This window comes from Bufo bufo, unplaced genomic scaffold, assembly GCF_905171765.1.
Source record: "Bufo bufo unplaced genomic scaffold, aBufBuf1.1, whole genome shotgun sequence".
NCBI classification, from domain to species: Eukaryota; Metazoa; Chordata; class Amphibia; order Anura; family Bufonidae; genus Bufo; species Bufo bufo.
The window spans coordinates 1-27229 of NW_024400076.1; the positions used below are offsets into that span (position 1 = coordinate 1).

Consider the following 27229-nt stretch of genomic DNA (forward strand, 5'->3'; position numbering starts at 1 on the left):
AAATTCTCAACACGTCATTGAGCTGTTAAGCATGGCCGTATACTTTTAACCACCTATTAGAAATGGGCATCCAAATACTTTTGACCATGATGTACTGTATACGCATGAATAAAGAAGATATCATACATAGTCAGAATAGACTTACCTTTTGCATTGTGTCTTTAACTTTTGGAACAGGAAGGCGAGGAAGGGACGCCTGGTAACTGTAAAGCATGGGCTTACGGCCAGAGAAAATCTTCACTAAAGTCTAACAATAAAATAAGGAGAGTGTAAGCAGTATAATAATACAGACTGCCTATATAGTTCATAGAAATGGATGTGGGCACTACTGGACTGGCTGCCATGGGAAAGCTCTAGAAATACTAACATGTCCACGGGTAAGCTGCTTCTGTATAGTTATAGTGGCACGCCACCATCGAGTAACACAGTTAACAAATTTAACTATATGGCATCTTTGCATGACAGATTCATTATCTGTATCTATTTTTTGTTGCTAGTTTTACTTTTTATTTTGTGGTTTTATTTTTTACTCTGTGCTATGTGCACCCCCTGTCTCCAAACCAATGCAGGTATATACAGAGCAGCTACAAATCATTGGGTAACGGGTTCTTCCCATAAATACAGGGACTCTATCTCATCAGGAATGTCAATGGACCAGTCACTACTGTCCTTAAAGGGAACCTGACATCAACTTTATGCTGCCCATACTAACGGCAGAATAAAGTAGAGACCGGTGAGTTGATTTCAGCGGTCTGTCATTTATAAGTTAAAAGTAAGTGGTTGCCGAGAACCAACATCACAATCATTGCAGACTAGGCCTGGAAAAAAGAGTCCTGGCCACCTGAGAAGAGTCCTGGTTATTCATGAATTCCTGCTCTCCTGCCCACCTGCTGATGACTGACCGTCTTCTACCTAGTTTTTGCCCTTTCTCTCTAGGAGAGAACTGCCAATCATCAGCAGATGGGTGAGAGAGCAGGAGATTAGGAATAACCTTGACTCTTCTCATGTAGATTTGACTCTTTTCAAGGCCTGGGCTGCAATGATTATGATGCTGGTTCTCGGCAACCACTTACTTTTAGCTCATGAGTGATACACCACTGAAATCAGCATTTCTGTCACTAATTTATACTGCCCTCAGTAAAGTTAGCATAAAGTTGATGACAGGTTCCCTTTAAGACCGGGCCTATTTTCATTTATTTTTCTTCCCTACTTTCCAATAGCCATAACCTTTTTTTTTTTAAATCAAATCGTTTTTATTGAACAATAAATACATAGTATAACATAAAACAATACGTTGTATTTTCCTTTCTTTACTTTATAGCCATAACCTTTTAGTTATTTTATTTTTTTGTTAACATAGCCATATGAGGGTTTATTCATTGTGGGACAAGATGCATTTTTGAAAAACGAGAAAAAAAGAATTCTTTGTGGGGTAAAATTTAAAAAACAAAAATTCCACCAACGTTTTTGTAATGGACCCACGCAAACACGGGGAGAACATACAAACTTCATGCAGATGTTGTCCTTGGTAACCACTGAGCCACCGTGCTGCCCATATGTATACATAGATAGCTGTCAGTTACTGATAGTTGTACATGGGGGACGTGTTATCAGTGATTGATAGTATTCTCTGTGTAAATGTGTATATAGATATAGCTGTCAGTTACTGATAGCTGTACACGGGGATGGTGTTTTCAGTGATTGATAGCATTCTCTGTGTAAGTGTGTATACAGAGATAGCTGTCAGTCACTGATAGCTGTACACGGGGATGGTGTTTTCAGTGATTGATAGCATTCTCTGTGTAAGTGTGTATACAGAGATAGCTGTCAGTCACTGATAGCTGTACACGGGGATGGTGTTTTCAGTGATTGATAGCATTCTCTGTGTAAGTGTGTATACAGAGATAGCTGTCAGTCACTGATAGCTGTACATGGGGACGTATTATCAGTGATTGATAGTATTCTCGTATCTCTTCTCTACAGGATAGGGGATCAGTGTCTGAGGCCCCTGCCAATCAAGAGAATGGGAACCCCTGTTCTCCATTTGAAAGGACGGAAAACGCACATGCGTGTCTTCCTCTCCATTCAACTCTATGGGACTACTGGAGATAGCCAAGTATAGGCACTCAGCTAACTCTGTCAGCCACAGCATGCGGGCCTCAATACTCATGATCGGTGGGGGCAGACACTGATCAACTATCCTGTGGAGAGGGTATAAGTGGTTGTAATGGGACAATCCCTTTAAATTACTTTCTTTCTAAATTTCTTAAACTTTCAAACAACCCCCTCATTAAAGAGAGGGCTCATAACTTCTATCAACCTCTAGTAGCAAAGACCTACTGCTATTACAGAATATAGCAGAGGTCCACTTATGCTTTCCAAGCACAGCCCTGGAAGGATTTACCTTTGGAAAGATTCATATTTAGTTCCGTTCTACCAACAGAAACTCCAAACCCACTAGCATCCATTCAAGTGTTCGAAGTTCAAGTGAAACTTATTTGTTAAAGGCAATGCTCCTTACCAACCATAACTTGGTGGTGGCTGACATCTTGCCATGCTGCTCGTACATCCAGCCATGGTACGATAGGAGTTGTTTTAGTATATAACGCATGGTCATGATGAGTGCAAACCACAGGGCCGTGGAGAAGAGCAAGGCGCTAATAATACTCTGTCCTTGGTGAGATAGGTAGTAACTGCAAAGATTAAAAAGGAAAAGTTATCTGAAAAATGCTCATATCACAACATCACCAATCCAGTCTCTATGAATGCGGTATAGGCAAATCTGCCTCCGACTGTCCATGACTGAAAGTAGCAGGCAACGTAAATGCTGGCTTTCTGTGAAGACCACAAAAGCTGCATACAATCTTCTTATAGAGTACGTCCAAATCTGCAGCATTTTACAGTACCAGCAAAATGAATACGATACTAAGGAATCTTACTTAGAGGTCTCTTGCACACGACCGTATGCATTTTGCAGTCTGCAAAAAATACGGATGACATCCATGTGCATTCCGTATTTTGCGGAACGGAACAGCTGGCCCCTAATAGAACAGTACTATCCTTGTCCATAATGCGGACAATAATAACACATGTTCTATTTTTTTGCAGAACGGAAATACGGAATCGGAATGCACAAGGAGTACCTTCCGTTTTTTTTGCGGACCCATTGAAATGAATGGTTACATATACGGTCCGCAAAAAAAAAAAAAAGAAACGCAAATGGAATGAAAATACGTTCGTGTGCAAGAGGCAAGACGCTGAGAAAAGAATCTGCAGCATAAACTGACCTGTGAGGCAGATTTGAAATCAGCAGCGTGTCAATTTGCAATGAGCCTTATATGCACTCCATGTGAATCTCAATGGCATACAGATCTGCATCTCTAATATCAATAAAAAACTGATCAGCCGAGATACATCATAAACACAATTTCCCTCCTTCGTCTCCCTCTCTAAAATGGGAATACCCTTTAATTATTATATAACTAACATGTTATACCATAATTAGGGTATGGTATGTTGCCATGGGATGTGAACTGCTGTGGAAAAATCCCTGACAAATCCGATGAACACATGCGTAATATGCAGGGTCGCCAACAAGAATTTTTCTCTTCTCTAGACAACTTTTCCCCAAATCATGAACAGTCAACATTTTTTTAGGACAAATTGGAAAACCATAATGAATGATAAAGATTATAAGTAATACATGTAAATAGCTCAATATACTGATAACACCTCATTACCAGCATTTACTGTGAGCTGGAAAAACTAGATTTTTGTACTTACCGTAAAATCTGTTTCTCTTTCGTTTATTGTGGGACAAAGGCTTGACCGTGGGTATAGCTGCTGCCACTAGGAGGCGAGATTTTACGTTAAGTACAAAAATCTCGTTTTCTCATCCGTATTATTGGGGGACACAGGCTTGACCGTGGGACGTTACAGAGCAGTCCCAGGGATGGGCCACAAACGAAGAAGCCCTCCGGCCAGAGAAACGCCGTCTGCAAAACTCTATGCCCTAGAGAAGCGTCAGAAGATACAAAGGTGTGTACTCTGTAAAATTTGGAAAAGGTGTGCAAAGACGACCTGGTAGCCGCCTTGCACACCTGAAGGGCCGAAGCCCCAAGATGTACTGGCCAAAGCAGAATGAGCAGTAACCCGGAAAAGCGGAGCCTGGTCACTGATGCGGTATGCTTCCACAATGGCTAAACGAATCCATTGGGAAATGGAAACTTTGGACGCAGCCAGCCCTCGTCTCGGTCCCTCTGGAATGACGAATAATGAATCCATCCGTCGGAAAGAGGACGTCTGAGACAGATAGATGCGAAAAGCCCGAACCAAATCCAGAGTGTGGAGTGAGGATGAGACGGGCAGGACAAATGGGAGAATGATCTCTTCATTGAGATGGAATGCCGACACGACCTTTGGATGGAAGGACTAGACATGGGAAGAACTACTTTGTCCTGATGGAGGAAAAGGAAGGGCGACCGACAGGAAAGAACCGCTAGTTCCGACACCCTACGGATGGAAGTGACTGCCACCAAAAAGGTAACCTTGTAGAACAGGAAGCGAAGTGACACCTACTGCAGAGGCTCAAACGGAGAGGACTAGAGAGCGCTGAGCACCAGATTAATACGTGTGCCACCCCCTACTGAAGGGTCCGAACTGCAGAAAGCAAAGCCAAGTTCCGCTGAAAAAGAATGGAAAGGGCCGAAACTTGCCCTTTGAGGGAACTGAGAGCCAGCCCCAAGTCCATGCTCGACTGCAGGAAAGACAAGAGTCGCGGCAACGAGAACGGAATGAGAGACAACTGGTGGCGTTCGCACCAACTAAACCAACTAAAGTAGGACTTCAGGGTCCAGTGATAGATCCAGGAGGACGACGGCTTCCTAGCACGAATCATGGTCTGGACCATCCGAGAAACCCAGAGCCATTAGTACCGTGGCTTCAACAGCCATGCTGTTAAATGTAGAAAACCTAAATTCGGGTGGAAGATCGGTTCCTGCGACAAGAGGTCCTCCCAAAGTGCAAGACGCCAGGGTTCGTTGGCGAGGAGGGAGACTAGGGATGCGTGCCATACTCTGTGTGGCCAGTCCGGGGCCATGAGAATGACAGGCAGACCTTCGGACCAAATTTTCCGGAGAAGACGCGGAATGAGCGGAAGAGGAGGAAACGTGAACTGCGTCCACGGGATCACAAGGGCGTCCGATGCCCGAGGATCCTTGGACCTCGCAACGAACTTCTCTACCTTGAAGCGGGAGGTCATGAGATCCACATCAGGCCGACCCCATCGCTCGCAGATCGCGAGAGAGACCTGTGGATGCAAAGCCCATTCCCGGGATCGAATCTCTCTCGGCTGAGAAAGTCGGCGATCCAGTTGTCGACGCTGGGGATATGAACTGCCGACAGAGCTGGGACATGGCTCTCCGCGCAGGAGAGGATGAGCGCTGCTTCCAGCATGGCTGTGGGGCTCCGGGTGGCGTCCTGGTGGTTTAGATATGCAACTGCTGTGGAATTGTTGGATTGAACCTGTACTGGATACCCACGGAGACGATCCGTCCAATGAACCAGAGAGACAAATTGCCCGTAATTCCAGAATATTGATCGGAAGGGAGCGTTCCTCGCAGGACTAGGTGCTCTGGACCAAGAGATTGTCCAGAACTCCTCCCCAGCCCTGGAGACTGGCGTCCGTCGTCAACACTATCCAGCAGAGGGGAAGGAAGGAGCGGCCTGATGTCAGCATCGGAGACATCAACCACCACCGAAGATCTCTGCGCGTCGGGGCTGGGAGACTGATGAGTCGATCCAGGGAGGCTGGGGAACGGTCCTAAGTAGTCAGAATGTCGCTGAAGAACCGTGGTATGGAACTGAGCATAGGGCACTGCTTCGAAGGAAGAGACCATGTGGCCCAGAGCCCTCATGCACTGGCGAATGGGAAGAGGCTGAGGCCGCAACAAAGAGAGGATCTGACAACGGAGAGTTTGTTCTGGGGCAAGAATATCTTGGCCCGATCGGTGTTGAACAGCATGCTCAGAAATTTCAGCTGTTGAGATAGGTGAAGACATGACTGATAGGTTCAGAACCCACCCCGAAACGTTCCAGGGTGTCCCGGACGATGAGTAGGCTGTCCGCGTTGCCCGGAATGATGGATCCTTGATCAGGATATCGTCCAAGTACGGAATCGCCACTATCCCCCTGGCATGAAGCAGAGCCATGACTGAGGCCAGAATTTTGGTAAAGACTCTGGGAGCTGTGGCAAGACCGAATGGGAGGGTCACAAACTGGTAATGAAAAGGTCCCACTGCGAACCGAAGATATTTCTGGTGACTGACGCAGATTGGAACATGGAGGTAGGCGTTCTTGATGTCTATCGATGACAGGTACTCCCCCAGGTAGCGGCGGAGGGCATTGAGGTCTAGGATAGGACGGAACGTACCCTTTCTTGGAAAAACCAGTACCCGTTCGAGCGAAAAAAACAGTAACCCTCCGACATGACTTCTCGTACCCAGGCATCCGAGATGTGAGCTAGCCACCCATGCTGGAACAGATGAAAATGCCCTCCCACTCGACTGGGTGGGCAGAGACCACACATCATGCAGAGTAGGACTTGGGGGTATAGGGCTTGGAGCCCTGCTGGCGAGGACGCCAGGGAGGGCAAGGCTTGAAAGATGGCTTGCGCTTCTGCTCTGGGGCAGATTTGTCGGCTGGCTGCTTAGGGCTGGAGAAACCCCGAAAGGGCCGAAAAAGAGGTCTTTTTAGACCTGTTAAAGCACGTCCTGCTCTGCTGCAAATGGGTGCTTTTAGCCCCTGTAGCATTAGAGATAATCTCATCCAGACGCTTGCCGAAAAGTCTGCTACCTGCAAAAGGGAGGGACGTCAAGGCCTGTTTAGAAGCATTATCCGCCGCCCAGCAAGATAGCCACAGGGTAGGGCTGCACGATATATCGCAAAAGTAATCGAATCGCGATAATCGGCAAATGCGGTTTGGCGATTCGGCCGAGCCGAAAATGCCGCGATTATTATATATGAAGGGGCCCCTATTGATAAAAAAAAGTCCTCTGTCCTATTACAGCCTCTGTACTTACTTTCACAATGAATGCATGCACTGCAGCGACGAGCGGGAGCGAGCGAGGCAGCCGGCCGGCGCGGGACTGAAGTCACTTAGTCACGCTCCTGCTTCCTGAATTAAGTGGGAAGAGCGTGCCAGTGACGTCAGTCACGCGCCGGCCGGCTCGCTCTCTGCCGCTCTCTGCAGTGTGAGTGCATTCATAGTGAAAGTACAGAGGCTGGCCATTTTATGAATAGGAGAGTTAACACATGAAGGGACACATGGGGCCATGAGGGGGACCAGCATAAGATGCTATATGTGTGTCTTATGCTGGCCCCCCTCGTGGCCCCATGTGTCATAGCACACATCCCCTATAACAGTGCCCTCCGCAGGTCCCCCATAACAGTGCCCTCCGCAGGTCCCCCATAACAGTGCCCTCCGCAGGTCCCCCATAACAGTGCCCTCCGCAGGTCCCCCATAACAGTGCCCTCCGCAGGTCCCCCATAACAGTGCCCTCCGCAGATCTCCCACATAACAGCGTCCTCCACAAATCCCCCATAACAGCATCCACAGATCTACACCTCCACAGATCTCCCACATAACAGCGTCATCCACAGATCCCCCACATAACAGTGCGTCATCCACAGATCCCCCACATAACAGAGTCATCCACAGATCCCCCACATAACAGCGTCATCAACAGATCTCCCACATAACAGAGTCATCCACAGATCCCCCACATAACAGCGTCATCAACAGATCTCCCACATAACAGCGCCATCCACAGATCCCCCACATAACAGTGCCATCCACAGATCCCCCACATAACAGTGCCATCCACAGATCCCCCACATAACAGTGCGTCATCCACAGATCCCCCACATAACAGCGTCATCCACAGATCTCCCACATAACAGCGTCCTCCACAGATCTCTCACATAACAGCGTCCTCCACAGATCTCCCACATAACAGCGTCCTCCACAGATCTCCCACATAACAGCGTCATCCACAGATCCCCCACATAACAGCGTCATCCACAGATCCCCCACATAACAGCGTCATCCACAGATCCCCCACATAACAGCGTCATCCACAGATCCCCCACATAACAGCGCCATCCACAGATCCCCCATAACTATGTCATACCCAGCCGCGTCAGCGGCTCTTATGGGAAAATCCAAGCAAATAGACCTCTAGCACAATTCCCTTAAAATATCGCATCGCACATCGTTATCGCAATTTTTAGGGCCCTAATCGCAATCGCACAAAATTCCCATATCGTGCAGCCCTGCCACAGGGTATGGCGAATAGCCACCAAAAGGGCTGAAGAGCGGGCCAAAAGCCTGGCCGCGTCCAGAGAGGCCTCACAGATGTAAGAGCTGGCGTGGGAAAGTTGTACTGCAATATCTGAAAGTTCCTCCGAGGAGTCCCCAGAGGCGAGGCCTCGACGTAGCTCGTTTGCCCACTCGGTTATAGCCTTGCTAACCCATGTAGAGGCAAAAAACGGGCGCAGGGCAGTGCCAACTGCTTCAAAAGAAGATTTGGCAAAGGATTCCAATTTCTTATCCTTGGGGTCCGAGAAGGAAGCCCCATCCGCCATAGGCAAGGTGGTATTCTTAGCCAGGCGGGATACCGGAGGGTCAACAATAGGAGAGGATGACCACTTCTTTGTCAAATCCTCTGGAAAGGGATATAAGACGTCTAAACATTTCAGCAAAGCAAAATGCCTGTCAGGGAAGTTCCATTCCTTGGAAAGGGAGGAATCAAACTCTGGGTGGTTTTCGGAAAACTTTTGGCGAGCGATGGGATCGCCTGAAGGAAAAACTAGAACCCACAGATGAGGGTGTACGGTCCTCAACCTGTAAGGTTTCTATAACTGCTGCAATGAGATTGTCTACCAGTTTGGAAGACTGGTCCTCCGGTAAGACAAGTCAACGTCTGACAACTTTTCCTCAGAACACGCCTCTTCTAATGAGGATGCATCGGAGCGAGACTCCCTGGGAGGTGACGGGGAGATGGAGGAAACGGGGGACGCAGACGCCCTTCGAGGAGAGGGTGGTCTGGCCTGTTTTGCAAGACGGCCGCGATGGGGAGTAGCAGAGGAATCCCCAGAGTCTGATAGGTCAGATGGTGGCCGCACGGCCAAACGCCCCATCATTTCCACAATGGCCCTGTTGGAATGGGAAACGTCCTGCACCATCTTAGACAGAGAGCGCACCGACTCCGGCTCTACCATGGGCTGGGCAGGGGGGGGCGACTGGGACAGGGTCAGAGCCACTTGGTGGTGGAGCAGAGCACGATGAGCAGAGTGGATCCAACTGACTGAATGGGAATTTTGAGCGACAAGAAGCACATGCAAAATGTTGCACGGAAGTGATCGCCAGCTTTGGGGCCTGGGATCTGGGTTCGGACATAGTAAGTACCTGTAGTGAAAGGTAGGAGGGCTAAAGTTAGACCCTGTAGGAAGCGGAGAAAGCGTTCACCTGGCCTGTGTCCCTTACTGCAGCCTGTCCGGAAAAAAAACCTGGTGTCAGAGTCCGCAGAAGTCCTCCTGAGTAGGCGTTGGGCGGTGTCAGAGAAACAAGTGCGAAGAACTCATGCCCCCCCCGGTGATAATGAAAAGGAGAGCTGGCGCACCAACTGACTCCCCTTAGGGATCTCTCCCCCCCACCCCCTGTACAGCGGTGCTGCCACAAGGAGAGGCAGCACCGCTGGGGGGGCCAAAAAGAAGCTTGGCAAGCACAGAGGGCTTCCCTTTACCCCCAACCCCACAGGAGAGCTTTCCACGCCTGGGGGGAAAAGGCTTTGTGGGGCCATACACAGCAAGTAACCTGAGAAGGGTAGGGGGGAAGAAAAAGGTTTAGAGCCAGGAATACTTACCCGTCTGGCATGTTCTGCCCCCCTGGTTTCAGCCAGGTCACCACCTTAGGTGTGTGGCCCCTTGGGGAGGGCTGCTACACCGGAAACAGAGACTTGTCGTGGGCGGCCGTGGTGACCCGAAGGCTGGCAGGATGCAGAAGCTTTAGGAACCTCTGGTCCTCCTTGTCTTCTGGGGACTGGGAAGAAGCAGCAGACTGGAAACAGCTATTTTTTTAATGGACGCAAGAAAAAATGTTGCCTATTTTTATGGACTGTTCAGAAAATTCTGGACAGTTGGCAACCCTGCGTATATGTCACAGACCTCACCCCACGTGTTGCAAAGGGTGAAATCAGCAGCAAAAATTGACATTGTGAAGATTTAAAATCCACACCCCAATTTCTGCATCATGTGAAGTGTGAAATTCTGCTGCTATGGTAATTGCTGCAGACTTTCTGCCCTCAATTAGGAGGAAACAGAGGAGAAGAGAGATCTGCTCTGGAACCGGAGCGCCGGTAGCAGGTAATCTTTCTTTAATCCCTGCAACCTGCCAAAGAGGTTCCCTGTTTCTGAGAACTCCTTAAAAAAATATGCATTGCCCTGGTTTACCAGAAGGAGGAAGCAATGGCTATACATACTGACATCATAAATCAGAAGTGTTTGATGGGGGCTTCATGGTGTAATAAGTTACTATGGACTCCATTCATACTCTCTTTCGCACTTCTTTTCATACTCTCTAGTGAATAACAATATGCCCCCCATTTCCCCACCAGCAAGGCGCACATTCAGTATACCACTCACATGGTGGTGCATTTTAAATTCGTGCAATTGTAAATATTTTCATATATAGTTAAATGTTGATGACCTCAGGATAAGATCTGAATATCTGATCAGTGGCGTCTGACCCCCAGCACCCTGATAAAGTGCTTTTAAAAAGGGTCAAACAATGTTTGGGCGAGCACTGTGGTCTCATCCTCAGGTTGTGTCCATCGGTAACATGGTGTTTGTGCAGCTCAGTTCCATTCAAATGAACAGTACTGAGCTGCGACACCAGGCACAACCATGATACAATGTATGGTGTTGCGCTGATGTGAACAGATATTGGTGGCCTATCCTGAGGAAAACTACTGTAAAGGAGTTGTCTGGCCTAGGGGCTGACAACGCTAAGGGATGGAACTGGTACCCAGTTAAAAAAAGAAAAGAAAAAAAAACTGACCTGTCTTCAGTCCCGCTGTTCCTGGCTGCTTCCAGTCCAGCGGGGACCAGAAGCAGCCGAGAATGGAGCCGCAACGCAGGAACGGCAGAAGTCTGGACAGGTAAGTGTTATTTAACTGGGCATGTCTATCCCGGGTGTCAGCTCTTAAGAAAGAGAACCCCTTTAACAGAAGTATGCACAAAAAATAAAATAAAAAATGTATTATCAAAAGTTAAAAAAATAAAAATCCCGACAGTGAATACATACCTTACAGGTAGATGTTCTTTGATTTTGCCAATCATCCCCATTGATGGGTCCACACGAGCATACATGGTCCCCATAATTGCAATTACCACAAAGAGCCAACTGGAAGGGCTGGCTGGATAAACTCCTGTGATGAAACTGTTCTATAGAGAGAAAGCGTAGAAGAATTACCAGAAGGATTCTGCATATATACATCCGTCTGTCTGTCTATCATGGGGTTCCTGCATGGGACTTTACTTTGATAATTAAGCTGCTCACTGTCCTAAGAGGCATTCCACACACAGCAGTTTTATGGTAGTTATTCCTACTTCTTGACCCACTTCTAGCTTTGGCTCAAACAACTGCTTTAAACCTGCAGTGGTGTTTTCCCAAAAATACAGAAAAGTTACAGCAATAATAACGAAATCTCTTTTTTTAAGGATCTGTTTCTTTCTTTAAACTTGGCATATGTGCCAGCGGTAACCTTATATTGAGTTCACATATATCTGTTGCGTGCGGCGTCCATAGCTGGACAGAAAAACGCTGCATATAGCATATAACACATGCCATGAGGCCTAACTGCTCCCATAATAAAGCATGCGATCGGTCCTTGCGTTAGTTTCTGTACCACCGCAGTAAGGCTACTTTCACACTTGCGTTCAGAGCGGATCCGTCTGGGGTCTGCCCAGACGGATCCGCTCATATAATGCAGACTTGGGATCCGTTCAGAACGGATCCATCTGCATTATATTGTAGAAAAAATTCTAAGTGTGAAAGTAGCTTCAGACGGATCCGTCCAGACTTTACATTGAAAGTCAATGGGGGACGGATCCGTTTGAAAATTGAGCCATATAGTGTCAAATTCAAACGGATCCGTCCCCATTGACTTACATTGTAAGTCTGGACGGATCCGCTTGCCTCCGCACGGCCAGGCGGACACCCCAACGCTGCAAGCAGCGTTCAGGTGTCCGCTTGCTGAGCGGAGCCTGAACGCTGCCAGACTGCACTCAGAATGCATTAGGGCAGGACGGATGCGTTCGGGGCCGCTTGTGAGACTCTTCAAACGGAGCTCACAAGCGGAGCCCCGACGCTAGTGTGAAAGTAGCCTAAGAATCAAAACTGAATTGCCAGATTTGTGAAGGGGCCTTGTAGCCTACAGAGGATATTCACTACAATGAGTAATGGGAAGCTAGGAAGATGACAACAGGCTTAGCTGAGGTACACACTTTTCTGAATGTTTTCTACATGTAGTATTCTACACCTGGTGTGGACAAACTTCTCCTGAAGCACTAGCATAATGGAAGTGATCAATTATAGCTATCTTTATTCACTACATACTGTCAAAATTGTATCCTACCTGTGCTCTCTGTTCTGCCTAAAACCAACATCCTCCATAATCCCAAGGTTCAACTTCCGTCTCTAAGACTTTTCTCAAGCTGCACCAGTTCTCTGGAATGTGCCAACCCTGACAATCAGTTGGCCCCAAAACATATTCAGGGCATACTATCACATTTCCTATCCATCTCGTCTCTGCTCCCCTCTTACTGCATTTTCCCTCAGAACCCAACGTCTTCATCCAACAGTATCCCCCAAACTCCATGCAATCAAGAGCACTTCATGTCTGTACACGCACCCTGGACGGTGAATCTCCTAAGGGCTTGCAGACAGAACCTTCACTTCTGTTATCTGCATAGTTCATTAGTTTGTTACTTGTACGCTCAGGGGAATATACTGATCCAACAAATCCAACAATGTATGCTTCTTCTGCCAATACTACGAGGCCCATTACCTACACCGATTATGTCATGGGCCACGTTACTCACCCTGAGTCGAGCTAGTTTCTTCTTCCATGACCGCAGTCCTGAGAGGTAGACCTGTTTAAGTGCCTCATGGCTCAGACGAAGGTCAATTCCTTCTGGAGTGACCGTAAACTGGAACGCCACAGCCTGGTGGGCTTCAGCCATGTTGTTGCCACTTCAGTTCCAAGCTATAAAGGAATACAAAACACTGCAATTAAATATTTATATTCTTAGCAAATGTTCTTCACAGATGGAAAAGTAGGTGGTAAAAACCTTACTAGCTAAACATAAACTGACCACCATGAGACACAGTGTATCAGAGACAAAAATACTGAAATTATTTTAGAATGTAAGGTTGACAGTGCTGTACCACAAGGTTCTGTACTGGGTCTGTACACAGTTTACTGGCCAGTTTACTGCCTTTATGCAAATACAATTGATGGGTCAGGGCATCATCAAAATGACAGGTCTTGTGGGGTGTTCCCTATTATGCAGTGGTTAGTAGTTACTAAAAGTGGTCCAGGGAAGGATGACTGGTGAACAGGCAGGTCTGGTCAGATCCCACAGAGGAGCTACTGTAGCATAAATTGATAGAAATGTTAAAGGGATTGTGCCACTAACATAAATGTATCCTGCACAGCAGATATCACTGTTATATCACTTTACTCAAATCACAAATTTTTTTAAATACTGCCTTATTCTAAAGTAATTCGCCTATTACACCCTGTAGCAAATCGGTTTCAATTTTCAGTTGCTAGTGGTTACGTCCTGCATTGGAGCATTGTAATGGAGGACACAGGAAGCGATACTGGCAAGAACCAAGGAGCGTGGTTAGTGTCACATGTCCTGCTGATGTCAGGACACATCTCAGTGCCTTAAGGCATACTGGCACAGCAGACACATGACAAACCAGGAAGTAGGATTCAAGCATGGGGGATAAGAGAAAACTGCAAATGAGGTAAATTTGGTAAATCCAAGGAGGAACTGTAACTACAGTAATTGATGAAAATACACCTTAGAGTGAAAAGTAGTTTATGGTTCAAACCTGTTAATGCTGTATATGACAAATAGGTGTCACCCCCTGTGCATGAATAAAAAAAAAAAAGCAGCATGGTCTTATGATGATGGACGGGTGTGTATGTGTCACTTACTTGCACACAAGATGGCACCCAGATGTACTACGGAAAAAAGGTAAGCTGGTGGTGGCAGTGTGATGTTCTGGGCAATTTCATGTGGATGACACTGCAACATGTACTATCTACCCAGACATTGTTTCAGACCAAAAAACACATCTTCATGGCAAAGGTATTCTACAATGGTGGTGGTCCCTTTCTGCAGGATAATATGTACTGACAAAATACAAAAAATCTTTTTCTCTGATCTGTTAGAAAGGGTACATGATGTGAGCTGTAGGGAAGGTAATCCTCTTACCAGTGACTGCATTTGTGAGTTATAACCTCCCTTCTCATTCTCAGCTGTGTCATGTGACCAACACTGACTTTCCATAACACAGTATCTTATGTTTGTACAGGAAGCCAGTTTCTTTATGTATTCTTATGGCAGCCTCATTGTCAGTCTCATATGAATGAATACAGAAACTGACTTCCTGTCCTGTGTCAGTTAGAGGTCAGAGTGTTGGTCACATGACACAGCTGAGTATTAGGAAAGGGAGGTTATAACTCACAAATACAGTCACCGGTAAGAGGATTACCTTCACTACAGTTTACATTATGTAAATTGTGGAAGTGCTACTTTAACCCCTTAGGGACTTAGGGCGTACCGGTACGCCCTGTTTCCTGAGTCCTTAAGGCCTCAGGACATACCGGTACGTCCTAAGTTTAAAAATAGATTGCGGCGCGGCGGGGGTTAATTGTGACAGGATGCCCGCTGAAATCATTCAGCGGGCATCCTGTCACAACGCCGGGGAGGGCGGGGTCATGTGACAGACCAATTCAGACCTGCGGTTTGCGGCGGCGATCGGGCGTGCCATCGGGTCCCCATACGGCTGTGGGGGGGACCTGATGGCATGGAAGGCCGCGCGATGTCTAAGGAAGGCATCGCGCTGCCTTCCGGTGACGAGCCTGTGAGATCCAGCCCCCTGGATCTCACAGGCCGGAAGCTGTATGAGTAAATGAGTAATACACACAGTATTACTCATACAGCCAATACATTCCAATACAGAAGTATTGGAATGCATTGTAAAGGATTAGACCCCCAAAAGTTCAAGTCCCAAAGTGGGACAAAAAAAAAAGTTTTAAAAAAATTAAAAGTTTCAAGTAAAAATAAACAAAAACGTAATTTTCCCCAAATAAAGTAAAAAAAAATTGGTAAAAAATTGGTAAAAAATAGGGGGGGGGGGGGGGGGGGGGGAGAGTATACATATTAGGTATCGCCGCGTCTGTATCGACCGGCTCTATAAACATATCACATGACCTAACCCCTCAGATGAACACCATACCAATCTAACCGTCACCTCATCCAGCAAAAAATGAGCCCCTACCTGAGACAATCGCCCAAAAAATTAAAAAAACTATGGCTCACAATATGGAGACACTAAAACCATTTTTTTTGTTTTAAAAAAGCTGTTGTTATTGTGTAAAACTTACATAAATAAAAATAAAAAAGTATACATATTTGGTATCGCCGCGTTCGTACTGACCGGCTCTATAAAAATATCACATGACCTAACCCCTCAGATGAACACCGTAAAAAATAAAAACTGTGCTAAATAAACCATTTTTTGTCACTTTACATCACAAAAAGTGTAATAGCAAGCGATCAAAAAGTCACACGCACCCCAAAATAGTGCCAATAAAACCGTCATCTCATCCCGCAAAAATCATACCCTACCCAAGGTAATCGCCCAAAAACTGAAAAAGTTATGGCTCTCAGACTATGGAAACACTAAACACTGTTAACCCTTGCTTTGTAACTGGAAAAAAATTATTAAAATGGAAAATCTGCCAAAAAAGTGAAATTTTGAAATTGTATCTCTATTTTCCATTAATTCTTGTGAAACACCTAAAGGGTTAACAAAGTTTGTAAAATCAGTTTTGAATACCTTGAGGGGTGTAGTTTCTAGAATGGGGTAATTTTTGGGTGGTTTCTATTATGTAAGCCTCGCAAAGTGACTTCAGACCTGAACTGGTCCCTAAAAATTGGGTTTTTGAAAATTTGTGAAAAATCTCAAGATTTGCTTCTAAACTTCTAAGCCTTGGAACATCCCCAAAAAATAAAATATTATTCCCAAAATGATCCAAACATGAAGTAGACATATGGGGAATGTAAAGTAACTATTTTTGGAGGTATTACTATGCATTATAGAAGTAGAGAAATTGAAACTTGGAAATTTGCAATTGTTTAAAAAAATTTTTGGTAAATTTGGTTTTTTTTTTATAAATAAAATTTATATTTTTTTTTACTTCATTTTACCAGTGTCATGAAGTACAATATGTGATGAAAAAACGATCTCAGAATGGCCTGGATAAGTCAAAGCGTTTTAAAGTTATCAGCACTTAAAAGTGACACTGGTCAGATTTGCAAAAAATGGCCAAGTCCGTAAGGTGAAATAGGGCCGAGTCCTTTAGGCTGGGTTCAGACCTGAGCGTCTTTGATATGCGCGTTTAACGTGCGTTTTTGTCGCGCGTTTTTATGCGCGTTTTTTACAATAGTAAACGCGCGTTTGACGCGCGTTTGTGTGATTGACTGCAGTGTCCTATGGCCACAAACGCGCGTCAAAACGCCCCAAAGAAGCTCAAGTACTTGTTTGAGCGTAGGGCGTTTTTCAGCGCGTTCAAACGCGCTGTAAAACGCTCAAGTGAGAACCAGGGTCATAGGGAAGCATTGGTTCTCATGTGTTGAGCGTTTTACAGCGCGTTTGAACGCGCTGTAAAACGCTCAAGTGTGAACCCAGCCTAAGGGGTTAAAGGATGGCTTGAAGAATATGAGTTTAAGGTGATGCCTTAGATTCCCAGTTCTCCAGATCCAAATCCGATTGAGCATCTGTGGAATGTGCTGTAAAAACAAGTGTGATCCATGAAAGCCTAATTTATTGTGGTAGGTATCTGATCATGGGGGTCCAACCATTGAGACCTCCACTGATATAATGTGTCGGCAGATAAGAACCATTTGGCCCATCTAGTCTGCCCAATATACTGAATACTATGGATAGCCCCTGGCCCTATCTTATATGAAGGATGGCCTTATGCCTATCCCTTGCATGCTTAAACTCCTTCACTGTATTTGCAGCTACCACTTCTGCAGGAAGGCTATTCCATGCATCCACTACTCTCTCAGTAAAGTAATACTTCCTGATATTACTTTTAAACCTTTGCCCCTCTAATTTAAAACTATGTCCTCTTGTAGCAGCTTTTCTTCTTTTAAATATTTCTCCTCTTTTACCTTGTTGATTCCCTTTATGTATTTAAAAGTTTCTATCATATCCCCTCTGTCTCGTCTTTCTTCCAAGCTATACATGTTGAGGTCCTTTAATCTTTCCTGGTAAATTTAATCCTGCAATCCATGTACTAGTTTAGTAGCTCTTCTCTGAACTCTCTCCAAAGTATCGATATCCTTCTGGAGATATGGTCTCCAATACTGCGCACAATACTCCAAATGTGGTTTCACTAGTGCTCTGTAGAGCGGCATGAGCACCTCCCTCTTTCTACTGGTAATGCCTCTCCCTATACACCCAAGCATTCTGCTAGCATTTCCTGCTGCTCTATGACATTGTCTGCCTACCTTTAAGTCTTCTGAAATAATGACCCCTAAATCCCTTTCCTCAGATACTGAGGTTAGGACTGTATCACTGATTTTATATTCTGCTCTTGGGTTTTTACGTCCCAGGTGCATTATCTTGCACTTATCAACATAAAATTTTAGTTGCCAGATTTTTGACCATTCCTCTAGTTTTCCTAAATCCTTTTCCATTTGGTGTATCCCTCCAGGAACATCAACCCTCAATCTTTGTGTCATCAGCAAAAAGACACACCTTACCATCGAGGCCTTCTGCAATTTCACTGATAAAGATATTAAACAATATGGGTCCCAGAACAGATCCCTGAGGTACCCCACTGGTAAGAAGACCATGGTCTGAATATACTCCATTGACTACAACCCTCTGTTGTCTGTCCCTCAGCCACTGCCTAATCCATTCAACAATATGGGAGTCCAAGCTCAAAGACTGCAATTTATTGATAAGCCTTCTATGTGGGACAGTATCAAAAGCCTTACTAAAGTCTAGATAAGCGATGTCTACTGCACCTCCGCCATTCTATTATTTTAGTCACCCAATCAAAAAAAACAATAAGATTAGTATGACATGATCTCCCTGAAGTAAACCCATGCCGTTTTTCATCTTTCAATCCATGGGATTTTAGATGTTCCACAATCCTCCTTAAGTATGGTTTCCATTAATTTCCCCACTATTGATATCAGGCTTACTGGCCTATAGTTGCCCGATTCCTTCCTACTACCTTTCTTGTGAATCGGCACAACATTTGCTAATTTCCAATCTTCTGGGACGACTCCTGTTGCCAGTGATTGGTTAAATAAATCTGTTAATGGTTTTGCTAGTTCACCGCTGAGCTCTTTTAATAGCTTTGGGTGTATCCCATCAGGCCCCTGTGACTTAATTGTATAAATTGTAGACAGCTGACTTAGAACCTCTTCCTCTGTAAAGACACATGCATCAAAAGATTAATTGGTCTTCCTCCCTAACTGAGGTCCTTTTCCTTCATAAAGACTGAACAGAAGTATTCATTGAGGCAGTCAGCTAGTTTTTTATCTTCTTCCATATACCTTCCTTCTTTTGTTTTTAATTTGATAATTCCTTGTTTTAGTTTCCTTTTTTCATTTATGTATCTGAAGAATGTCTTATCGCCTTTTTTCACTGACTGAGCTAATTTCTCTTCTGCATGTGCTTTAGAAGCTCTTATAACTTGCTTGGCCTCTCCCTGCCTAATTTTATAAATTTCCCTGTAATCCTCGTTTTTTTATATAATTACTAAATGCTATCTTTTTGTTTTTAACGATTTTGGCCACTTCTGCTGAGTACCACAGTGGTCTCTTCCTTTTTTTGTTTTTACTGACTAGCCTAATGCAATTACCGTATTTATCGGCGTATAACACGCACAGGCGTATAACACGCACCTTCATTTTAAGGGAAATTTCAGGAAAAAAAATAAAATTTCAAATTGTACTGCTATGGGGTGGGGGGATCTGTGGATGGAACTGTTATGGGGGGGATCTGTGGATGACACTGCTATATGTCATCCACAGATCCCCCTCATAACAGTGTCCCCCAATACACCGGCCCTCTGCTCACCGAAGTATTTATAAACGTGAATCCTTATCCTGTTATTAAGCTGCCCTCTCCCATGTTCCCATGTCCCCCCTGTATCCCCACAGCACTTACGATTCACACGCTTCCATAGCAGGCAGAGCGGACGGCAGCAGTAACGTCACTCACTGACGTCGCGCGTCTGCTCCGCCTGCTTCATTCATAAAGGGGGCGGAGCAGGCGCTCAACGTCAGTGAGTGACGTTACTGCTGCCGTCCGCTCTGCCTGCTATTGAAGCTTAAGTAAGTGCTATGGGGATACAGGGGGGACATGGGAACATGGTAAAGGGCAGCTTAATAACAGGATAAGGATTCACGTTTATAAATACTTTGGTGAGCGGCGGGGCCCGGTGTAAGAGTACAGTGACTGCACCGGGCCCCGCCCCTAGTTACGGACTCCAGCCCCTCCTCTCTCCCGGCTCATACAGCGCAATGAATATCGGCGTATAACACGCATACATGATTTGCCCCCTATTTTCAGGGGGAAAAAGTGCGTGTTATACGCCGATAAATACGGTATCTGTTGCCTTCAATAGTGCCACTTTTAAGTAGTCCCATTTCTCCTGGACTCCATTGAAACTGTTCCAATCTGATAGGGACTCGTATACCACTAATCTAATTTTAGAAAAGTCAGTTTTCTTTAAATCTAAAACTTTTGTTTTTGTGTGGTGTGACTCAGTTACTGTACTTATAGTAAATCACACTGGCTGGTGATCACTAGATCCCAAGCTTTCACCTACAGTAATATCATATACCAAATTCCCATTTGTGAATACTAAATCTAAAATGGCCTCCTTCCGGGTTGGCTCCTCAACTACTTGCTGTAGAGATAATCCCAGTAGGGAATTTAGAATATCTGTACTCCTGGCAGAACTATTTTGGTGCCGGAGTCCCAGGAATGAATGCAGCGGCTGTCACGCATATGCACTGTCTCTCTATTGAACTCTAGGGGTCTGCAGAAGAGAAGCAGAGTACAGAGTTTGGTACTCTGCATCAGTCTCAGAGTTGAATGGAGCAGCAGCAGACATGCGATTGTGGCTCCATTCACTCTGACACCTCACTCTTGTGAATGGTGAAGGTCCTGGTGATCAGACCTTCACTGATCAGATATTTATCTCCTATTCTGTGAATAAAGGATACATTTCTATGGTAAGACAACCCTTTTAACCCCTTAGTGACCACACACTTTTTTTTTTAATTGCATTCCAAGAGCTATAACTTTTTTGTTTTTTCATCAATGTACTTGTATGAGGTCTTATTTTTTGCAGGACAAGTTCTAGTTTTTAATGCACCATTTTGGGTACATGCAATGATTGATTAAAGCCAGCTGTTTAGCTAAAACCCCCATGTTTACATTACTAAAAAGGCGTATTAGTGGTCACTAAGGGCTTAAAGCCTTCACAACCAACTCTGTACATGTATGGTGGAAGCTGGGTCTTTAAACATGGCACCCGCTTGCGAGTGCAGCAAGCTCCATAACCACTGGGTTTCTGCTGTTTCACAATATCTGCATTCAGCGATAACCCCTCGTCTTTTCCCGGGAGCGCTTCACTCCCTGGGCCCGAACGGCTCCCTCAGGCTGAGATCAGGGAAACTGTTCCTTGGTGGTGATAGGCCGGAGCCTGTACAAACCTGTATCACAGGTATGTTCCAATGTTGGCCTTCAGGTGTCAGTACAGCATTGGAATATAGTAAATTTCCCATACACTGATATATGAAATCGCACTAACGATTACATGCTCAGGTCCCCTAGAGCGGCAAAAAAAAAAAAATATAAAAAAAATTGTAGTTTTCAAGTGTATTGGAAGGAGCCTCCCCATTGAAGTGAATGGGACAACTTGTAATTACACCTGCTCACCGCTGCGATGTCGACGGCGAGCAGGAAAACAATGAAGGGAAGGCAGCGCTCACAGGGAGCACGGCCTTCTCTTCAACCAGCTGATTGGCAGACCCCCACCGATCTGATATTGATGACCTATCCTGAGGATAGGTCATCAATATTAAAATCCCAGAAAAAGTTATAGTTAAAGGGTTTCTGTCACCCCATTAAACCGTTTTTTTTTTTTTTCTTTACTAATAATCCCTATAGTGCGATCTCATGATACATAAGCAAATTAATCATTTTGGTTCAGTAGAATTTGCTAAAAATCGATTTTTAAAATATGCTAATTACCTTGCTACCAGCAAGTAGGGCGGCTACTTGCTGGTAGCAGCTGCATCCTCCGATGGTAATGACGCCCCCTCGGCATGCTGATTGACAGGGCCAGGGAAGGGAATCGTTCTTTGCTGGCGCTGTTAGAATTTGAAATCTCGCGCCTGCGTCGTACCTGTCTTCAATCGGGGCAGGCGCACTGAGAGGCGGCCGCTCGCTCGACCGCTCCATCCTCAATGCGCCTGCGTCGATGACGTCATCAAGTACACCCGGAAGAGAAGACGCCGGCATCGCTGGAAGGAGGCGGAGAGTCTGGTGACGTCGCTGGATGCTCGAATCAGGTAAGTATGTACATAATAAGCATGCTGCCACAAAAACCACCAACGAAATGGGAATAAATAATTTTATAAAAATGACAGTTATTAACACTATACCACCAATGATTATTAATAATAAATCTCTTCCGGGTGTACTTGATGACGTCATCGACGCAGGTGCATTGAGGATGGAGCGGTCGAGAGAGCGGCCGCCTCTCAGTGCGCCTGCGCCGATTGAAGACAGGTACGGCGCAGGCGCGAGATTTCAAATTCTAACAGCGCCAGCAGAGAACGATTCCCTTCCCTGGCCCTGTCAATCAGCATGCCGAGGGGGCGTCATTACCATCGGAGGATGCGGCTGCTACCAGCAAGTAGCCGCCCTACTTGCTGGTAGCAAGGTAATTAGCATATTTTAAAAATCGATTTTTAGCAAATTCTACTGAACCAAAATGATTAATTTGCTTATGTATCATGAGATCGCACTATAGGGAATATTAGTAAAGAAAAAAAAAAAAACGGTTTAATGGGGTGACAGAAACCCTTTAACCACCTCAGCCCCCAGTGCTTAAACACCCTGAAAGACCAGGCCACTTTTTACACTTCTGACCTACACTACTTTCACCGTTTATTGCTCGGTCATGCAACTTACCAGCCAAATGAATTTTACCTCCTTTTCTTCTCACTAATAGAGCTTTCATTTGGTGGTATTTCATTGCTGCTGACATTTTTACTTTTTTTGTTATTAATTGAAATTTAACGATTTTTTTGCAAAAAAAATGACATTTTTCACTTTCAGTTGTAAAATTTTGCAAAAAAAACGAGATCCATATATAAATTTTGCTCTAAATTTATTGTTCTACATGTCTTTGATAAAAAAAAAATGTTTGGGTAAAAAAAAAATGCTTTGGGTAAAAGTTATAGCGTTTACAAACTATGGTACAAACATGTGAATTTCCGCTTTTTGAAGCAGCTCTGACTTTCTGAGCACCTGTCATGTTTCCTGAGGTTCTACAATGGCCAGACAGTACAAACACCCCACAAATGACCCCATTTCGGAAAGTACACACCCTAAGGTATTCGCTGATGGGCATAGTGAGTTCATAGAACTTTTTATTTTTTGGTCACAAGTTAGCGGAAAATGATGATTTTTTTATTTTTTTTTCTTACAAAGTCTCATATTCCACTAACTTGTGACAAAAAATAAAAACTTCTATGAACTCACTATGCCCATCACAAAATACCTTGGGGTCTCTTCTTTCCAAAATGTGGTCACTTGTGGGGAAGTTATACTGCCCTGGCATTCTAGGGGCCCAAATGTGTGGTAAGGAGTTTGAAATCAAATTCTGTAAAAAAATGACCTGTGAAATCCGAAAGGTGCTCTTTGGAATATGGGCCCCTTTGCCCACCTAGGCTGCAAAAAAGTGTCACACATCTGGTATCTCTGTATTCAGGAGAAGTTGAGGAATGTGTTTTGGGGTGTCTTTTTACATATACCCATGCTGGGTGAGATAAATATCTTGGTCAAATGCCAACTTTGTATAAAAAAATGGGAAAAGTTGTCTTTTGCCAAGATATTTCTCTCACCCAGCATGGGTATATGTAAAATGACACCCCAAAACACATTCCCCAACTTCTCCTGAGTACGGAGATACCAGATGTGTGACACTTTTTTGCAGCCTAGGTGGGCAAAGGGGCCCATATTCCAAAGAGCACCTTTCGGATTTCACTGGTCATTTTTTACAGAATTTGATTTCAAACTCCTTACCACACATTTGGGCCCCTAGAATGCCAGGGCAGTATAACTACCCCACAAGTGACCCCATTTTGGAAAGAAGAGACCCCAAGGTATTCGCTGATGGGCATAGTGAGTTCATGGAAGTTTTTATTTTTTGTCACAAGTTAGTGGAATATGAGACTTTGTATGAAAAAAAATAAAAAAAATCAGCATTTTCCACTAACTTGTGACAAAAAATAAAAAATTCTAGAAACTCACTATGCCCCTCACGGAATACCTTGGGGTGTCTTCTTTCCAAAATGGGGTCACTTGTGGGGTAGTTAGACTGCCCTGGCATTTTCCAGGGGCCCTAATGTGTGGTAAGTAGGTAAATGACCTGTGAAATCCTAAAGGTGCTCTTTGGAATATGGGCCCCTTTGCCCACCTAGGCTGCAAAAAAGTGTCACACATGTGGTATCGCCGTATTCAGGAGAAGTTGGGGAATGTGTTTTGGGGTGTCATTTTACATATACCCTTGCTGGGTGAGAGAAATATCTTGGCAAAAGACAACTTTTCCCATTTTGTTATACAAAGTTGGCATTTGACCAAGATATTTCTCTCACCCAGCATGGGTATATGTAAAATGACACCCCAAAACACATTCCCCAACTTCTCCTGAGTACGGCAAAACCAGATGTGTGACACTTTTTTGCAGCCTAGATGCGCAAAGGTGCCCAAATTCCTTTTAGAAGGGCATTTTTAGACATTTGGATACCAGACTTCTTCTCACGCTTTGGGGCCCCTAGAATGCCAGGGCAGTATAAATACCCCACGTGACCCCATTTTGGAAAGAAGACACCCCAAGGTATTCAATGAGGGGCATGGCGAGTTCATAGAAATTTTTTTGGCACAAGTTAGCGGAAATTGATATTTTTAATTTTTTTCTCACAAAGTCTCCCGTTCCGCTAACTTGGGACAAAAATTTCAATCTTTCATGGACTCAATATGCCCCTCACGGAATACCTGGGGGTGTCTTCTTTTCGAAATGGGGTCACATGTGGGGTATTTATACTGCCCTGGCATTCTAGGGGCCCTAAAGCGTGAGAAGAAGTCTGGAATATAAATGTCTAAAAAATTTTACGCATTTGGATTCCGTGAGGGGTATGGTGAGTTCATGTGAGATTTTATTTTTTGACACAAGTTAGTGGAATATGAGACTTTGTAAGAAAAAAAAAATAATAATTCCGCTAACTTGGGCCAAAAAAATGTCTGAATGGAGCCTTACAGAGGGTGATCAATGACAGGGGGAGTGATCAATGACAGGGGGAGTGATCAATGACAGGGGGAGTGATCAATGACAGGGGGAGTGATCAATGACAGGGGGAGTGATCAATGACAGGGGGAGTGATCAATGACAGGGGGGTGATCAGGGAGTCTATATGGGGTGATCACCACAGTCATTGATCACCCCCCCTGGAAGGCTCCAGGGAGACGCCTGTATGTGTTTTGCGGATCCGATCCATCTATCAGTGGATCCGTAAAAATCATGCGGACATCTGAATGGAGCTTTACAGGGGGTTGATCAATGACAGGGGTGTAATCAATGACAGGGGGGTGATCAGGGAGTCTATATGGGGTGATAACCACAGTCATTGATCATGCCCCTGTAAGGCTTCATTCAGACGTCCGGATGCGTTTTGCGGATCCGATCCATCTATCAGTGCATCCGTAAAAATCATGCGGACATCTGAATGGAGCTTTACAGGGGGGTAATCAATGACAGGGGGGTGATCAGGGAGTCTATATGGGGTGATAACCACAGTCATTGATCATGCCCCTGTAAGGCTTCATTCAGACGTCCGGATGCGTTTTGCGGATCCGATCCATCTATCAGTGCATCCGTAAAAATCATGCGGACATCTGAATGGAGCTTTACAGGGGGGTAATCAATGACACGGGGGTGATCAGGGAGTCTATATGGGGTGATCACCACAGTCATTGATCACGCCCCTGTAAGGCTTCATTCAGACGTCCGGATGCGTTTTGCGGATCCGATCCATCTATCAGTGGATCCGTAAAAATCATGCGGACGTCTGAATGGAGCTTTACAGGGGGTTGATCAATGACAGGGGGGTAATCAATGACAGGGGGGTGATCAGGGAGTCTATATGGGGTGATCAGGGGCTAATAAGGGGTTAATAAGTGACAGGGGGGGGTGTAGTGTAGTGTAGTGGTGCTTGGTGCTACTTTACTGAGCTACCTGTGTCCTCTGGTGGTCGATCCAAACAAAGGGGACCACCAGAGGACCAGGTAGCAGGTATATTAGACGCTGTTATCAAAACAGCGTCTAATATACCTGTTAGGGGTTAAAAAAAACACATCTCCAGCCTGCCAGCGAACGATCGCCGCTGGCAGGCTGGAGATCAACTCTCTTACCTTCCGTTCCTGTGAGCGCGCGCGCCTGTGTGCGCGCGTTCACAGGAAATCTTGCGTCTCGCGAGATGACGCATATATGCGTGACTGTGCGCAGCGCTGCCACCTCCGGAACGCGATCCTGCGTTAGGCGGTCCGGAGGTGGTTAAAGGGTTTCTGTCATGAGAAATAACGTTATGTAGCTGACTGACATCAGCGATGTGCTAATGTCAGCACTACATAACAGTATGCTTTATAACCCCCTGCCTGCCGCCGTTCTCTTAAAATAAAGACTTTTAAAGTATGCTAATGAGTCTCTAGGTGCTATTAGGGCGTTGCTTCAGCACCTAGAGGCTTGGTCTATGCACCCTTTGGCACGCCCAGGTCCAGTTGATTGACTATCGAGTTCTCCTCAGTGTCCAATAAATCCCGCGCCTGTGCCGTCCAGGTGCTGCAGCAACGCCCTAATAGCACCTAGACGCTCATTAGCATACTTTAAAAGTCTTTATTTAGCACGAATGTAATGGCCCACCAGAGCGATTAGCTTGGGGGACACATGGGGGCAATGACCCCATATTTTATGGCAAATTTATTAGGTAGTTTGTGTTCTCTCCCCCCTTTCTCCCCCTTTTCGCCTTATTTTTCAGGTGAATTTACCTCAAGAAGATGAATCCGGTTAGAGCTGGTTCTGTTTAAGTTTGATTTTCTGGATAGCAACTAAAGCCGAGCTGTTAATTGGTTGCTACCCTGTTGCTGGGGGAGATTTCCAGCTCTGTGATTTGTTCCTGCCCGCAAGGCGGGAAATTTGTCCCCTTTATATTTCCAGGTTCGCCGCTACCTCAGGGCAGTCGTTGCGGATCTGGACAGCGCCCGCCCTCCCTCCCTCCCTTAAATTTTGTGCTACCTGTCGCTGTGCTTTATTAGAGGGCCTGTATCGCTCAGCTGATGCTGAGTGGATCTTGGTCTATATGGATGGTTTGAAATTGGTATTTATTGTTATGGTTGATGGTTTTAATTATTAATTAATTTATTAAATTATTTATTGGTTTTAATTTTGGTTACCCTTAATAAAGCACTTCGGCCATTTCTATTCCACTAAGAAAAATGTTGTCAGTGTTTTTATTTATCTAATCACATATGGTGGAGAGGGAAGTGGTG

At 45.2% G+C, this 27229-nt stretch overlaps 1 protein-coding gene across 1 annotated transcript in view; it reads right to left on the bottom strand.

The window, feature by feature from the left end:
* Positions 1 to 145: 145 nt before the first annotated feature.
* LOC120983422 (carnitine O-palmitoyltransferase 1, liver isoform-like) overlaps positions 146 to 27229 on the bottom strand; it is a gene marked incomplete at its 3' end in the record, with an annotated part of 43761 nt that continues 16677 nt past the window's right edge. Inside the window, exons 2-5 of the mRNA XM_040413162.1 lie at positions 13162 to 13325; positions 11363 to 11502; positions 2522 to 2693; positions 146 to 247 (exon numbers count right to left, since the gene is read on the bottom strand). Coding sequence (XP_040269096.1) covers positions 146 to 247; positions 2522 to 2693; positions 11363 to 11502; positions 13162 to 13302 — 555 coding nt within the window. The remainder of the gene's footprint in view (positions 248 to 2521; positions 2694 to 11362; positions 11503 to 13161; positions 13326 to 27229) is intronic.